A 16,729-nucleotide genomic window follows, 5' to 3' on the forward strand; every position below is an offset into this window, starting at 1 on the left:
ATATCCGTGGTAAGGTGTTCGAAGTAACCCTACTGGATGGCTCTCACAATACTGAGAGAACAAAATCTGAAAAACTACAACCCCCAGTCTCGGAACACACGTGTACGTTCGATTTATATTACAGAGTGGCCCGACAACACGGATGTGTGTTTTTCCGATTTACTTACCGGTCGGAAGATTTTACCGGGCAATGATGAAATTTAACTGTAACACACAATGTGCGAGTCACCCATGTTGCATTCCGCACCTACTCTGCGCCTGCTCTGTAACAAAGACGAAGCATATATAGGTAGCTCATCGAAACTAGCTTGATTTGAAAAGTGTCTATATAGTGGGTCGCGGTAACGGCACTAGCTTAGCTTAGCTTAGCTTAGCATAGCATAGCATCTGGGGAATTAGCCAGTAACGCACGGACCTAAAAATGTTATGAGCGTGTGGACGTGGAAGTCATCGTGGGCCTCAGTCGACCAGCGTTAAATTGAAAGTTTTTATTTTGAAAAAGAAAGAAAGAAATGCTCAACGGTGATATACCGGCGCATTTATGTTAGCCTGCTAACGCTAGCTAACTAGCAGTCTGGCTAACAGGAACACAAGACCGGCAAGTCAGCAGACTGTCAGACAGCAGCCAAGGTGGGTGGAGTTAAGAACACTGGAAGGGACCTGAGGGAAAGGCTAAATATCACAGCAACATTTCAGTTTTCAAGCATCATTTCAGTTTTCAAGCTTTGCTGTCTATGTGTTATTTGGGTCCCTGTGTAATTAAACATTCATTAAAATTTTCGTTTAAGCTCTCACTTAAAGGGATGCACATAGTCAACATGATGAAAACTTATTGCAAAAACATGAACTTGTCTTTTCAAAAACGTATCCCTCCTAAAAAAAACAACTTTTTTTTGAATACTCTGAGTGAGTGAACTGAGATATTGTAGTGTTTTATAGTGAAATGTACATATATAATGGAAAATGACCTAGATTTTGATCATTCTAGTTAGGCACTTGTTGCAGATGAGATGAGGATAAAATGTGTATTTATTTGTTTTCCATATCCCACCAAATAAGTCAGGTGTGCAATGAAAGTGTGGAAATATACTATATTGATACTACTATACTGTACACTGAATTACCAGTTATGTTTATTGCAGGGCTGTGTCAGATAGTACATTTGTACTCTATCTGCGCATTAGGGTGTCAGCTTTTGAAATGATGACTCTGTAAATAATATTACCTGACAAGAGATCAAGGCTTCCTAATATAATATTGCACCATCTCTTGGTGGAAATGGAATGCAGTATTGTGTTATTTGATAGAAAATGTCATGGATGATTAATTTAGCTGATAATTTAATTTTAATGAGTAGCTGTGAGGCTGTGCATCAAAATCAGAACAAGCGAAGCTGCAGTGAGTTCTTGAACTGAATTTAGTTCCCTAATATTATTTTCTCAAGATAGAGGTTTCACACTTTTTTTTGGGGATGATTGGCTTATAGGCCTTTATGATGTGACCGGATGGAAATGATGTAGTCTGGGCCTTTTTATGAAATTATACCTAAACTGCCATTTTATGTAAAATACAAGTATTTTTTTGAATGATTTGATTGTTATAATGATCACAAGCTGTCACAGACAGCCCAACCTTTCTATTTTTATTGCTACATCACTTGTCACCAGTTCAACAGTAATGTGATTGTTTTAACTTATCCAAACATGTGATCAGTGTGTCACCATGCACAAGGGGACACACAGTGGATTACATCATGAAAATATTTCATCAGATTTGTCAAAACCTTTCATTTTCTTGTTTGTTTTAGATGAGTTAGAGCATTTTAATGTAAAGCTTTACAAGCAACACTTAAGTTTTGCATTTCTCATTACATTTCCTGCGACTCAATTATGTGCTTATTTAAAGGAAAAGTACAATAAGTGGGTTAAAGTATCGCTCACAAATGATACCCACACAGTTCCTGTGTATTATGCTGCTAATAGTGTGGCAGCATTTTGCAGTTATTGAAGTTATGTTTCTGATGTCAGTTTCAAAAAGATGGCCTTCAAATCTGGCAATGCTCCTGTCATGTCAACACACTTCAACCACAGTTCTGTGTACTCAACACTTATTCCCCAATCTGTCAGTTAAGAGCCAGCTTTAAGTTTGGTGCTGAGAAATAACACAACATGAACATGAACACATCACAAGCATTGCTAATTTGAATTATACACATCTTCACTACTTCAGTTTACTCTAGTGTGATTATGGACCCCAAGCCCCTTAACCTTCAGTAACTGTTTACTGTTCTGAGATAAACAACACAATACAAATTGTATTCATTTTAAATGTTTCCATCTGCTCTTCACTGTCAGTGGTCAGATTTCTTACAACCTAGACTAAATGCAAAACAGAACACATGTGGCCTCATGTACTATTTTGTGTGTAATAGTCACTTTGGTATGAACCATTTTAACCAATTCAGAATCCACATCCAAGTCTTGAGAAATTAATGCTTAAATACCAGGAAACCGTTTCCATTTTGTAGTTCCAGACGGGTGAAACTGAAATACCATTCATTTTTTTCATTTTTCAGTTGCCACATGTGAATTGATAAATTAAATATTAAAAACAAACATATTTTACTTACAACAAATAAAGGACATTTTATTTATTTATTTATTTATTCAGCCTTTTAGTTGTGGATTTTTAGTCTTCCATTTTTTCTTTCTTTAAATACTTTATTTTGAGTTTTTCCAATATGCATAATACACACACAAGAAAAAATGCATCCTTCAGATATTAAGAGGAGATATTCTTCTTAAAGAGAGTGATCAAATGTGATATTAACTTTCCTGCCTATAGGTAGCAGAAAAGGTGACTATGAGGGAGACTTAATTTATCTGTTAACTGGCTAAAAGAGGCAAGATTTATCAACATAAAAGTCTTCAATTGTTGACAGGCCCTTTTCTGCCCAACTGTGAAAATGGCATCAGTTTGACCTGTTATGAAATTATGATTATTATGAAATGGCATGTGTACAATTGTACAATTTCCCCCCGGGGATCAATAAAGTAGTTCTGATTCTGATTCTGATTCTGAGTCAAGGTATCTGTGACATTCAGTACCCTCTTGATTTGTCTGAGAATCCTAAATTAGTTATGTAGGATAAAATCTTTAACCACTTGTTTTGGTACTGAATTAGGTTTTGAAAATATAACAACTGAGAGATCTTTTTCAAATCTATAGACTTTTGGGCCTCAATCAAAAGCCACTTATATATATATATATGGCACACATGCCTACTTTGAATGAGGAGCTCAGATACCAAAAATTCATAGCTCTTGCAGTGCAAGCCCAACAACAGTGACGAAATACTAGAAGCCCCAAGCCACACTCCTCTCTGGATTTTTGTGGTTGCAATTTGGAAATGTGCTGAGCCTTAAATCCCCAAACAAAGGGCATGATTAAGGAGTCTAAAGTTTTAAAGAGGATGTAAGAAGATGGGTAGATTTTGAAAAAGATACATGAAGTTAAGGGGTACAACCGTCTTCATAGCATTTACCCGCCTTGTCAGTGGTAGGAGCCTCCATTTTTCAATGTATGACCTACATTCATTATTCAAAACAAATTGCCCCCAAGATCTTTTTATTTTGACCTTTTGTTATAAAAGGTTTATGAGGCTGCATAACACAAGATTTACGCACACTGACAAACATCATATTGGAGTAAACTTGAGGCTGCGCATTCATCTTCAACATGTGCGGTTTGGTTTTCCTTACGTTTTTGTGTTCTTTGTCCTCCAATATAGACTTGAAGCAATGGACCGTGACTCGGAAGCCACCTCTGAGCGAATTCTGCTGGAACCATACAAGTACTTGTTGCAACTGCCAGGTGAGTCTTTTTCCATGTTAGTGACTGTAGAGTGGCAGAAGAGGTGGACACATACAGACATGCAGCTAAAGGCTCATCAAAAGCCACGTATACTGGATCATAGCATCAGCCAAATGCCTAAAATGATAAATGTGATGAAAGGCTCTGGTGTACACACAGCAGTTAGTAGCACAAAATCGTGTCGATCAACTTTAACACCTGGCTTTGTGTTATATTGACATGCTGCTTAATTTCATATAAGGGTGTATGTATGTTACTGCTGTGGCACAGTAGGCTTGCTTCATCCATTGTAACTTATTAAGTTCAGTTTTTGACTGGACTACATTTTGTTTTCCATAATTAGTCATTAATCATCATGTATTAGTCATGACAACTGACTAATATAGTACTTAAATTTCAAATCTGTATTTTGGCTGCAGCATATTGTGTCATTATGTTAAAGATGTCATTTTGTTCAAGCTTAAATTATATGGTTTTCATTTAACATGTCTCCTATAAAGACAGTAGATGATGGTTTGAACATGAACAGACTTGTCATATTGTTAATGTACTCACATTTGAAGCTGTATTTTATATGTTGATGACTTAAAGTGGTAATAAAATGGAACACTTCGAGAAATTAGAATTTTAATACCCAGTCGACAAGCTGTTTTTTAACATCCCTCCTCCATCTTGACCGAGTGCTCACTTGCTCACCTGTTTAGGAGACAGTCTTTATTTGTTTCCTCAGTTTTGATTGGTCACTTTTTGTCAGTGGAGATGTGACCGACCTAACACCAGAATTTTTTTTGGGTAAATAGGACAAGTCCTAAGAGTGTCAGTTAGTCAGGATGTTTCCTCTCTTGCAGCGTCACTGTGTCATTTAGGCTCATGAGATAAGATTATTTTAAAGTCTTGCAACAAACATTTTGGTTAAAGGAAAATTCCACTATTTTAAACCTGGGTCTTTCTGTCGTGGTTTTGGCAAGTATATCTATAGATTTGCATCAAATTGTACACACCCCCGTCACTGTTTACATTGTGGATCTGAGCACTCAGCAGGGAATGGCTTTACAAGTCCAAAACACCTTAAATCTTTGAACAACACTTCCTGTGCTTCATTTGGGCCAGCTACGGGACTTTTCTTTTCTTTCATTTTTTGACTCAGTAATTCTAGGTAGGCCACATCACACCTCTACTGTTGCCTAAACAGAGTTATGTGCCCAGGCCGACCTGCAAGTTTAACTCCCAATTAGCTCTGGTAAAATGTTAACCTTTAAACAACTGCTTGTGATAGGTGGGATTTCAATATTTTAGAGCGCTCCATATCTACAACAGTGAGGGTGAGATCAGTGTCATGCTTACCTGTAATTATATTGGCTGAAATGATGACGACCAGAGACAGGTTCTAAAACAATGTAATTTTCCTTTTTAAAGATCGGTTTCTCTGGGAATATGTAGCTACCACCCAGCAAGCTGCATTGATATAGACCCCAACAAAGTGTGCATTCTCAAATATCTGCAACATAAGGACTCAAAGAAAAAAATACTAATGTCAGCAGAGCCTAAACACTAACACCCCATTTCTTTATGTAGAATGAGCTGATGATTTGCAACAATAATACAGGTCTTTTTCCTTTTCCTTTTGTATACTACAGTACGTATGTCTATTAAAACAATTTAACTTTTGTTTTCCGCTCTCTTCTCAGGAAAGCAGGTGAGGACAAAACTGTCCCAAGCATTTAACCACTGGCTTAATGTTCCAGAGGACAAACTGCAGGTGAGAAATCAGCCATTTCAAGCCTCATTCAGAGATGTGTGATGTTTATTATTGCAGATGGGTCCAGGAAGTTGAAATGAAGCTGTGCTCATTCCGAATTGGCAATTTACATTGTAATGCAACCAGAGTGTTATGTCAGCTGAGTTGCTCCTAACTGAATGTAAATGTAAAGCTTGGATGTAGAGCTTAGAGCAGCTATAATTCATTACTGGTGGTTGTTAATGCAGGATCAAGTAGAATGAAATGAAAATGGTGGAGCAGTGCTTTCGAAAACAGAACAGTGGGTGCCCTGGTAGCTCACCGGGTAGAGCACGTACCACATAGGCTGAGTCCGTACTGCAGCGGCCCCTGTTTGATTCCAGTCTGGACCCTTTGCTGTAGGTTGAAAAGCAGCTTTCCCTTTGCTGATCATGAATTGTTTGAAGTTGGATGCATTTTGTTTGCCCATATAGACAGTGCGTTAAAGAGTTTGTCTTAAATAAGGAAAGAATAGCCTAGACACTAAAGCTGCGTTAAACAGTTATGAGCTACCAGCGGGCAGAAGAACGCTAAAACAAGTTGATTGGCTAACATGTTAGCAAAGAGTTGTTTGCAGACACGGACCAACATTATCATCCCATTTCAGTTACGTTTTATCCACCTGACAAGTGTCTGTATATATCTGGAGCTTGCTAGATGTTCGACTCACTTCATCAGCTAGTTGCTAAGTTTGTCCGTGGTTTGGCACTGGGCAGGTTTTATTTATGTATTTATTTTTGCTGAAAATGGCTACTTGCTGCTGTTACAAATACATTTAAGACTGAAGTGAGACTGAACCATAAAGCAAAGCTGTGGGGTCTAAATCCAAAACAAGAAGCTAAAAGAGCTCTGTTAGGGCTGCAGATTGGGTGCTACTGTAATTCATTGTGGGTTTGTCACTATTAGTGACCCCGTTTACATGTAATCAAACGATGAACTGTTTTTAAGACATGATTTTGAGGTTTGACTGTTCAAACGCACAGTCCATTAGCCCATTTCCAGACCTCTAAATTTCCGCCCACATGACACATTTTGTGGAGCGATTCAAAAAGGTCTCGTGTTGCCTTGTGAATGTCTGTTTAGCCAGTTGGAGGACAAATGGAGCCCATCACAGGCTTTATGGGTTAGGACTAAAGGTGATGTGACTAACAATACCAAGCTGTGTCAGATCCAGGGCATCTCATGTTGTGTTCACATTTCTTCATTGTTTTACTGGACCATTTTTATGACGCAGTCCCCACCCGCCCGAACAGCACAGTGGAGCTCCTTTCAAACTTGAATAAAGAATAATGAAGAAACAATTTACATAAAAATGCAGCGTTGAATTAATTAAATATGTAATACAGACCTGTGGTTAACATTGTCTAAAAAATCACTGAATCGTTGTACTTTGTATCATTCAATCCATGACACTGATGAAGTCCTATTGTGGATGTATTCATAACACTTGCACTGTTTGCAAGTTAAATTATGTTAAAAGGAAAGACAATGCCAGCTAACTAGCTATTGTTGGCTGCAATACAAGCAAAATGAAGTGCTATACAACAGACACACAATCCAGTCATCAAAGGCTTTCAAATGAAGTTTTCATGAAACCAAGAAGATGGGAGACCTGCCCACAAAAACTGTATTTTTACCATTTACCATTTCCATAAAGATGTATATCATATGATGTAAAACAGGATCATAGGTTTTCCATACTCTCCCACTTCTGCTTTTAAATCTTGCATAGAGTAAAAACATCAAGCTCTACTGCCAAGATGTGTACGGCCTTATTTACTGCATTCACTTCACTGCATTTTCATTCATATCAGTTTCTATTTCCTGTTTTGGCGCTCACGTTCAGGACACGTCTTTGTCTGTATGAGTTCATGAGCATGCTGGTCATGCGACACCCACCCTCACACTACTACTATTACTATTCAGATGACTGGCTGAACAAGTTCAACTTTTTTCTCTTCACCCATACCAAGTCGGACTTTTCTGTCATCTGCCATCTCCTCTTAATATTTACTCTACGTCACCTGAAAAGAATAAAAATCTATTGGAATAGATTCTGGCATGAAGAGCCGTCAGGACACGCAAAGCCGCTTTTATTTGGCATGGTGGGAGTGAAAACAAGACTGTAAATTATATTCACTAAGCACTAACTTACTGCATGTGAGCTGTTGTCAAGCCAATTGCTGAGAAATTGGTTTGATCCCCAGCCTCTAAAGCATTGTGTTTTCCCCTAGTCACATTAGATTTCTCTTTAGAGTTGGATAGAAAAAGGAAAACACCAAATTGATGGTAATCACTGCATAGGTATCTGTTGCAATGGCTGTTGTTTCTAATCCAAGGCTTTCCCAGGATCCCTGAATTTGACGTGCCTAGTTACCAGGATATTTTGTGTATTATGTGCTAATATTGCATAATAAAATGCATTTAACACTTTATTTTGTAAGTGGGATGATGGTGCTACAGTGGAGCATGATGGCAGGCAGCACTATCTATCTTTAAATGAAGCCTTTAAAATCAGTGTTAGTTGGTGCTTTTTGAATGTAAGTGGGTAGATCATGGAAGCTAATTGTTTTACTATAGAGTTTGTTCCAGATGGTACAGTAAATGGTAGTGAGAAGGAGATATTAAGCAGCATTTAAGGGTTGTTTCTTTGTGTATTATAAGACCATACTGTACCCACATTCATCTCCAGTGAGACACTACTGCTTTTTCAGCTGCTTGTGTTACTGATCACCTCTGTGAGCCAAGGATTAGCTTTTTCTCACTCAGATTAATTTCCAATTAGCCATTTAGGATGTATTGGTTTTATTGAGCAGGACCCTCGCCACTGTCCACTTAGGGAGATCAGGCCACTGACCTTATTATACTGATTGCGTTAGCATTGTTGTGGCTGAACACTGGTCCCGTTTCCAGTGATAAAGATATGGATATAATCTGTTTTCTGACTCTACATGCCTTTCACAGTGCAGAATGCTAAGTGCTGAGCCTGTCAGGTCTCATTAGGTTTGCTGTTCAACAGGTCTCCCTTTGTCCTGAATGTTTTATAAACCCTCCTCAAATGGAGGAATCCTAGTTCTGCAGCGAAGCTCAGAGGTCGCACTGTTGTCTCCGGTGGTCATTTCATCTTCCAGTGCACAATGAAAGTCTTCCCCCGATGTGATGACTGGTTTCAGGCCTCAGTAAAAAAAAAAAAAAAAATAGATGCATGTGTGTGAAAGAGTAATAAAGTTGTCGGCCTCTTCTGAGGAATGATTGAATATTATAGATCAATCCTGTCATGTCTCTCCCGGCTACAGCATCCATCTCACACTTTGCATCAGTTGAGATAGATTTAATCACAGCTTTCACACTGCTACTATTACAGTGGGTTGTATGTCTTCAAATGAATGAATTCAGTTTGCAAAATTAATAAAAGGAGCGAATCAACATCCAAAGTGGCACTTTGGATTATTTCCACATTACATGCGGCTACATTTCTTGACTGAAGTGCTGACATTTTCAATTCAGGAGCCCATATGCTCCTTTAGACTACAATGACATGTTACCTTTTTGTTTTTTAGTTTTGAGTTTGATCAGCTTTTGATGAAGATTAGTTGGCAGTTCATTTGGCCTATATTCATATGCAGATTGTAACCAAATCTACGTTTGCTCTCCTGATAATTCCACTTCAGACAGAATTTCCTTGTTATGGTGCAGCGGGTAGTTGAGGTTTAAATTTACCTCACATATCAAAGAACTTTCTCCCCCCATGACACCCCCTCTCTCACTGTGTAGCAGCTCTGTAAACTCCTGCTGAACCCATCATGCAGACTCCTCTCGTCATCATTAGCACACTGCTGCCAAGAAGTCGCCGCCATGGAAACAACCGTGGCTTCAGATAGACGGAGGCAGTGACAGTGGCACACTGTCTCATTCATTTGGCAATGAATTTTTTATCAAACCCCCATATGTGCTTCTCTACAGTGTAGTACAGCACAGGCTGCGGAGGTTCGGGAAATTCCCCCTGTACACATCAGTTACCTTGTGACCTTTAGTTTCCTCTTGTTCTCTGTGACAATGTAGAAAGGTTAGTTTTTATATACTGTCTTCTGTCTTTACTTTCAAAACATCTATCTTTCATGAGAATGTCTGCTGCCTCGGGCTCAGAGCTTCTCGTAGGGTTTAATGTGATGGATGCAGAGTGAGACTATAATGTAGCTACCTCCATGAGAACTAGGACCTGGGCTGCAGGTTAGAATATGAGATATGATGTGTAGTTGCTACACATAACTGCTGGTCAGTGTTCGATTAAAAGTTATCAGCAGATAACAGGTCAGATTTCTGGATACAACCTATAGTGTGTTAGTGAGTTATCATTACACGGAGCAGATAAGAGGTTGTGACAACAGCAGATTGTGTTGCTGTAAAGCCTGGATCAGGCTAAACAGTGCATTTGTAATACATTTGTATTGCAGGGTTTTCCCCAGGAAATAGTTAAGATGCAGTAGTTAACCAGACATGTCCTGAGACATCTCATCTCGTGATCAGTTTAGTGAGTAGATGACAGCCTAAACAATAGCCACACTTATTAAATATAATTATTAAATAGCTATTAGCTATTCAATAGCTCATCTGTTCTTTTCTCTAAATGTTAATATTTTATTTCATAAAAGTGTATACATTTTTTATGATGACAGTGAAGGTGGTGTTTGTTTCTATGAAACACTGCTGGAAAACGCTGTATTGTACGTTAGTTGATTAGTTACAGGCTCCATTAGGCACATTGTGGGAAATTGTCTTCGGCTTCACCACACAGCATCAAAAACAATACAAGACAATGGATGAGGACAAACGGGAGGGACACGGCACCAACAAACAACATGATTTAAAAAACATACAAAACATAAATCCCAGATTAAGATTATACTGTGGCTTCTTGAGTATTTTTAAAAAATTGGTAGGACATCTGCCATATATTTGCACACTAAAGCTGCTCTTCTAGATGAATGAGAGAGCATTTTTGAATGACACAATCCTGTAGGCGTGTTGTGGGATCGTGTGGGATGACCGTGTTAAAACCATGGCCAGACTTCAGCAGTCTGACTCGAGTGTACTAGCAGTAGTTAGCACCTACTGTGGTCCATCTAAGTGAAACAGGTTTATGCATGCACATAACTGACTTGTCTGTGGCTCAATATATTGGACTCAGTGCAGTTGTTTGTTGTGAAGGAGTCTCTGCATTCTTAATGGATCACTGATTGTAGCTTTGGCAAGCAGTGAGTTTCTGAGTCAGTAACCTCTGGTGATAATCAATGAAGTCTTGCAGAGAAGTGAAGGCACTCCTCGGAGAATGAAGACACTCAGAGTCCAAAACTTGAAAATTGTTGGTGCTTGTGTTTGGGTTTGATAGCTGCTTCTTGGTATCTGAGGCTGTTATTGATGTGAATTTCAACTCTCGTCTTGAGCTGTGCCCTAATTCACAAAGACTGTAGACTGAAAGTCTGTTTGTAATGAATCTTTGTATCCTTGAGTGTGTTTTTGGCTACGTAATATTCAATTTTTTTTTCGTTCATGTGTGCATTCATTGTAGCTTTACCCACAACCCCCCCCCTCCTGTAAGTGGCTCACTGAGGTTGCAGGGTGAGCGAGTGTCGGGACCCTGCCGCAGGAAAGGTTGTGTTTGGCGGATAAACTGCTCAACTGGCCCAGCCTTGGCCATGTGCCCGACCCACTGAGCCTCTCTTTGTGCTCCCCAGCCCCATACAAACAGCTTTCATTACCAGGCCACACCACTTGTCTTTTAAATCAGCAGAGCACTCCAGCAGGCTGCACAGCCAGCTCAAGACAGCAGACACCTGATGGCAACCCTGGCTGTTTTGTGACATGGGCGTGAAACAAAGCCATTTTTGGTTGTCAGGTTGAGGCTCCTCCTGATGATGTTTGCTATGGCTACTGCAATTATCTAATTCAGCAAGCAAAGTATCTATGTAGCACGTGTGCTGCCTCATTGGGGAAACAAAAATCCATTGTCCTCATAGCCCCTGATTTCACCACAGCAGTGTGTTAATGTCGATATAGGGTCATACTGTATTAAAGCAGTTGGAGCCTGTCTCGCCATTTATGGTTATGGTCAACTACTGAGCCCACGTCACAGCTCTTTAGAGGAGGCGAAAATGCGCTAAGCCCTGTAGTGTCACATGTAATTGCTTAACCATGTGAATACATTTCCTCTAAACTCATCAAGCCACTGTTGTACACGACATCCAAGTTTTAGAGCAGACCAGATAGAATTGACAGTAGTCCTGTCAATCTCTGAATCTGAAACATCTCTAGTCTGGAGTCTGTCTCTGCCGAACTGACTGACTGCTTGGTTAGTTTCAGCAGCAACTATTTTGTCTGCTGATAAAGGCACTCATAAGTGCAGCAATGCAGACGAGAGTGTAGACATGGCACCCTCTGCTGTATACAAGTTGTAATGCATCATTTACACAGAGCTTCTGACTGTCTGTGTTACTAGTCAAGAGTAGGGAGAGGATGTTTGTTATTGTATCACAGTTCCTGAACGTTAGTACAGCAAAACATAAAAACATTGATTTCTATTAAACGGAAAAGCTGATATGATTGAGTATTTTTTCCAGGCACAAAATAATGGTGTAATGGTTTAACGATCAGGTTTGTTTGTGTCAGGTGGTCATCGAGGTGACGGAGATGCTGCACAACGCCAGCTTGCTCATAGATGACATCGAGGACAGCTCCAAGCTGCGGCGAGGCTTCCCCGTGGCTCACAGCATCTACGGCATTCCCTCCGTTATCAACTCGGCCAACTACGTCTACTTCTTGGGGTTGGAGAAGGTGCTGACCCTGGAGCACCCTGAGGCTGTCAGAGTGTTTACCCGGCAGCTGCTGGAGCTGCACCGTGGTCAGGGCCTGGACATCCACTGGAGGGACACCTACACCTGCCCCACTGAGCAGGAGTACCGCAACATGGTGCTGCAGAAAACTGGAGGGCTGTTTGGCCTGGCTGTGGGCCTGATGCAGCTCTTCTCAGAATGGAAACAGGACCTGAAACCCCTCCTGGACACGCTGGGCCTCTTCTTCCAGATCCGCGATGACTACGCCAACCTCAGCTCGCGGGAGTACAGCGAGAACAAGAGCTTCTGCGAGGACCTGACTGAGGGCAAGTTCTCTTTCCCCACCATTCATGCCATATGGTCACGTCCAGAGAGCACCCAGGTTCAGAACATCCTGAGGCAGCGCACGGAGAACATGGACATCAAACGGTACTGCGTGGACTACCTGGAGAAGGTGGGCTCGTTTGCCTACACCCGTCAGACACTGCGGGACCTGGAAGTGGAGGCCTACCGCCTCATCAGGGAGTTTGGGGGAAACCCTCAACTGGAGAGCCTTGTCAAACACCTCAGCCAAATGCACCATGAAGCTGAAGCCACAGCAGAGTCCAGCACTGAGCCTCACTCCAGCCACAACCACTGACCTCGTCCTCCTCTCACCGCTACACGACTCACATAGCCCAGCACACTGCACTAACACACACGCTTTGCTAATGAGCGCAGACATACACATTCTTGAAAAGCTCACATACCAGTATGTTACATTCATAAACTGCTTTATGAGTCACAATTAATCATGAAACTTGAGCACTTGAACTCTGGCAGACAGCAGACAGACAGACGGCACTCAGCAGCTACGAGACAACACAGCAGCCCCAAATGTTGCTTCTCTCTTTTGTGTGCTGGATCCTTCAAGTGTTGCTTAACAAAGTACACATCAGCAGTTTTTGTATCCAAGTGTAGCTGTGCAGTCAGTGGAAGAAACAAATTAAAATAGAAACTAACGGTTTATGGTTTCAGGTTTGCTTCTCTGAAAATGAAAACTAACAAGATGACAACAAAGCTTAAACGCCTTCCTTTTGATGTGTACTACAGTGCATATAAATGTATTTTTTATGTTTTGCCTCAAAATGGAAATTGTTTATCCAGGGTGGAGTCAATGGGTGTTTTTTTTTTGAAGTCCCTGCTTAAAATATGATGTGGATGTCTCGAGTGTATGATGTGTGATTTGGGGATCCTTAATCATTAAGCCGCCAGAGTGCCAATCCTGTTGAAAAGACCTCTGCAACTCAATTGTCTACTTGTTATGTAACACGCTGGCATTATATGCAAAGTAGTGCTCATGCTGTTTATGCTCGGCTGTATATGAATACTCTGTTGATTCTTTTTCCATCTGGTTCAGATTCAACACAGCTCTTCACATCTCTAATAGTTTATTAGGGTGATTCAGTTATGGCATTTGTAAGTAGACACTGTGCTGCAGTTAAGAACTTATTTGTATCTATTGAATAAAAAAAAGCTTTTCAAAGATAACCTGTGGGCTTGTCTGACTACTGAAACAAAACATCCCATCCCCCTGTAGCATCGAGGCGAGTGTGGTTTTCATTGATTTGAACTGAACATGTTTAATGTGGAGATAAGCAGCACCATCTACTGAGCACACAGGTGTAATTGAAAATCAAAAAATATGTATTTGTATGTGTCTTTCTGTCTTTTACAGTAGTTATAGGCTTCTTCCTGCACTGGACCTGATGTCTCACCCCCATTACAATACATTGAGTCATAGTATGTGCAATCATAAGTCTTCTCCTGTTGCACCAGATCCTCATGTTTATTTTTCATGGCAACCAATACTTTTGCAACTGAATACAGAATTGTTTTGAGGAACCTTGACTGAACACTCACACAGGATGGTTGCTATGGACGTGGTTGGTGTTTTTGCTGCGAGCTTGCTCTGAAATACAAGGCACCAGTCATCTAAATCCTGTATTATCTGCTGCTTCTGTTAATACTGTTGTGAGTTTTTTCCTCAGCTGCTGAAAAGAAGCGCGGCCCTGGGGACAGAGGCTATCTGTCCCAGACAGCTCTGTAGACTCACTGAAGCTCTTGCTCTTGACAGCTGCAATTCAGTTAATTGTGTGTCTTTTTGGATTGAATTGTGGCTTCTGTGAAAAACATCTATTCATCAAAATGTCAAATTCTTGAAAATCTGGGGGACCGGTTTCCTCTCCTAATTTCCCTTCCAAGCAGCTACAAGTGGAGTAAAATGTGATGCAAATGCATTTGTGATTTGATAAACAGTGGAGACGTATGAAGTGGCTTTCACAGAGCTGACTTAAGTCCATCACAATAATCAAAGCCTCTCACGGTTCTCATTTCTTCTCCCCCTCTCTCTCTAGGTTGACTAGATTGATTTTCTCCACCCACAGTGTCTGAGTTCTGTTTGAGAGCAAAACAAAATAGCTTTTGTGTGAAGAGCGACATGGCTCACTCACTGTCTCCCTCATCCTCTGCAAGCTTTGGATTATTTATCACTGGGCTGCGCTTTACACATTTGTGTTGCTTGGTAGCACTCCAATAGATATTTCATAAATATTCTTGTGGCAACAACAAAAAAACTGAAAACCTCAATGCTGAGAATGGAGATAGATGCTGCTGTGTTTGTATGCCTTCACTCATTTCTGTCTTTCTTTAAAAAGAAAATTACTTTCTTGGGAAATGTTTTCTGAGATTGCTGTTGCTGTTAGGTGCACCTTGCTTGACAGATGTACAGCTACACATATTTTACACTTTGGAGATACCAGAACGACTGCAGTCCTTCACCGTAGGACTGCTGAGCTGCTCCACTGGAGCAACTGGCAGGACATTTTATTCCTCTACAAGAGCCTCTGAAGAAAACCAGCAACACGACTTCTGAATGCTTTCAATGTGACTTAAACTGGTCTACATATTGAACCATGTTCCATGATGGTACCCATGAAAGCCCGTTCGCTCCTACAAAAGACATTGCTTTTTAAATGAATCACAAATATATACTTTCATTAAAAAAAGAAAAAAAAAACGCTGAAAAAAGGCTAAAACAGCTGGACTCTTGTTGGGGACTATTTTCAGCAGCTGATTTGGTGCACTAGTGAAGATCAATGAGAGCAGGACAGTGTACTTAAGACTGACATAAACTAAACCTCAATGCCCATGTTCATGGTAATGAAGAAACATCAGGATACAGACGATTCTTATTAGTAAGATCGATTCATTGTCGGTTTGGTCTTTTCGTGGTATTTGTTGACAATAAGAAAAATATAGAATATCGACGGACTTATCCTTTAATGCCACTTGATCCACAGGCTTAATAAAAAGCTTCCTTCAGTTTACAATATTTATGCCAGCATGGTTATCATATTCATGTCACTGTTCTCATGCATAATTCTACCAGCACACAATTGTTTGTAAAAACCTCACTGCGCCCCCCCATGTCCCACTGGGGATAAAGAGGAATAACCAAGTACTTGCTTGTTTCCACCTGCAAACCAGCGTAGCCGACATGAAACCGTCTCCTTTGAGTTTAAATTGACTGCATGCTGATTAAAGAGCCACTCCAGCAACTTTAGCTTTCGAAAGTCTGAGAAAAGAAAAACCCTGATGACGTCATCAGGGTTTTTGGAGATTACACATTTATAACAGAAAATCTGTGACAAACTGGGACATGGAGTTTGAAAGACGCTGGCGTTTACCAGGGAGGAGAAGTCTAACGAAAGGATGCTTTTGAGTTGTATGGTAGATGTAGGATCTAGCGTTTCTTTGGAACTTGACCCATACTAGAGAATAAAAGTCAGGAGTCTCCCAACCTTGTGCAAGTGCAGTACTACATTTCTGGAGTACCCAGTTAATGCTGAACTGGATCATGACATTTCTTCCATATATGGTGTTGCATCAGGTTACATCAAATGACTGTGAGTGCTTTCCAAGAATCTCACCATCTCACCCCTGAGCTCACTCATGATCCTCTTAAGACAGAACGACTGTCAGTAATGGTTCAGTAATGACTGAATGACTAATTATCTCTCACAAACACCATCGTAGTAAATCTGCCATGTCACTGCAGCAGGGCTCGAGAGGGCTTATCAAACTCCATGATTCACTCCGTATTTCCACCCCTTTGTCAAAGCCGTGTGCAATTATGAGTACTGTCTAATAGCCAACCTTCCACTGAACGCATCATCTAACCGATCCACAATGTCACACAGCTGTGTCC

At 40.5% G+C, this 16,729-nt stretch overlaps 1 protein-coding gene across 1 annotated transcript; it reads left to right on the forward strand.

The window, feature by feature from the left end:
• The first annotated feature begins 520 nt into the window (after nt 1–520).
• On the forward strand, nt 521–14,129 carry ggps1 (geranylgeranyl diphosphate synthase 1). The gene is made up of 4 exons (XM_070916251.1): nt 521–630; nt 3,791–3,873; nt 5,562–5,632; nt 12,317–14,129. Exons 2-4 carry the CDS (start codon nt 3,801–3,803, stop codon nt 13,118–13,120), a joined length of 948 nt encoding a protein of 315 aa, XP_070772352.1. The 5' UTR covers nt 521–630; nt 3,791–3,800; the 3' UTR covers nt 13,121–14,129.
• The last annotated feature ends 2,600 nt before the right edge of the window (nt 14,130–16,729 follow it).

This window comes from Enoplosus armatus, chromosome 12 (genome assembly GCF_043641665.1).
Source record: "Enoplosus armatus isolate fEnoArm2 chromosome 12, fEnoArm2.hap1, whole genome shotgun sequence".
NCBI lineage: Eukaryota > Metazoa > Chordata > Actinopteri > Centrarchiformes > Enoplosidae > Enoplosus > Enoplosus armatus.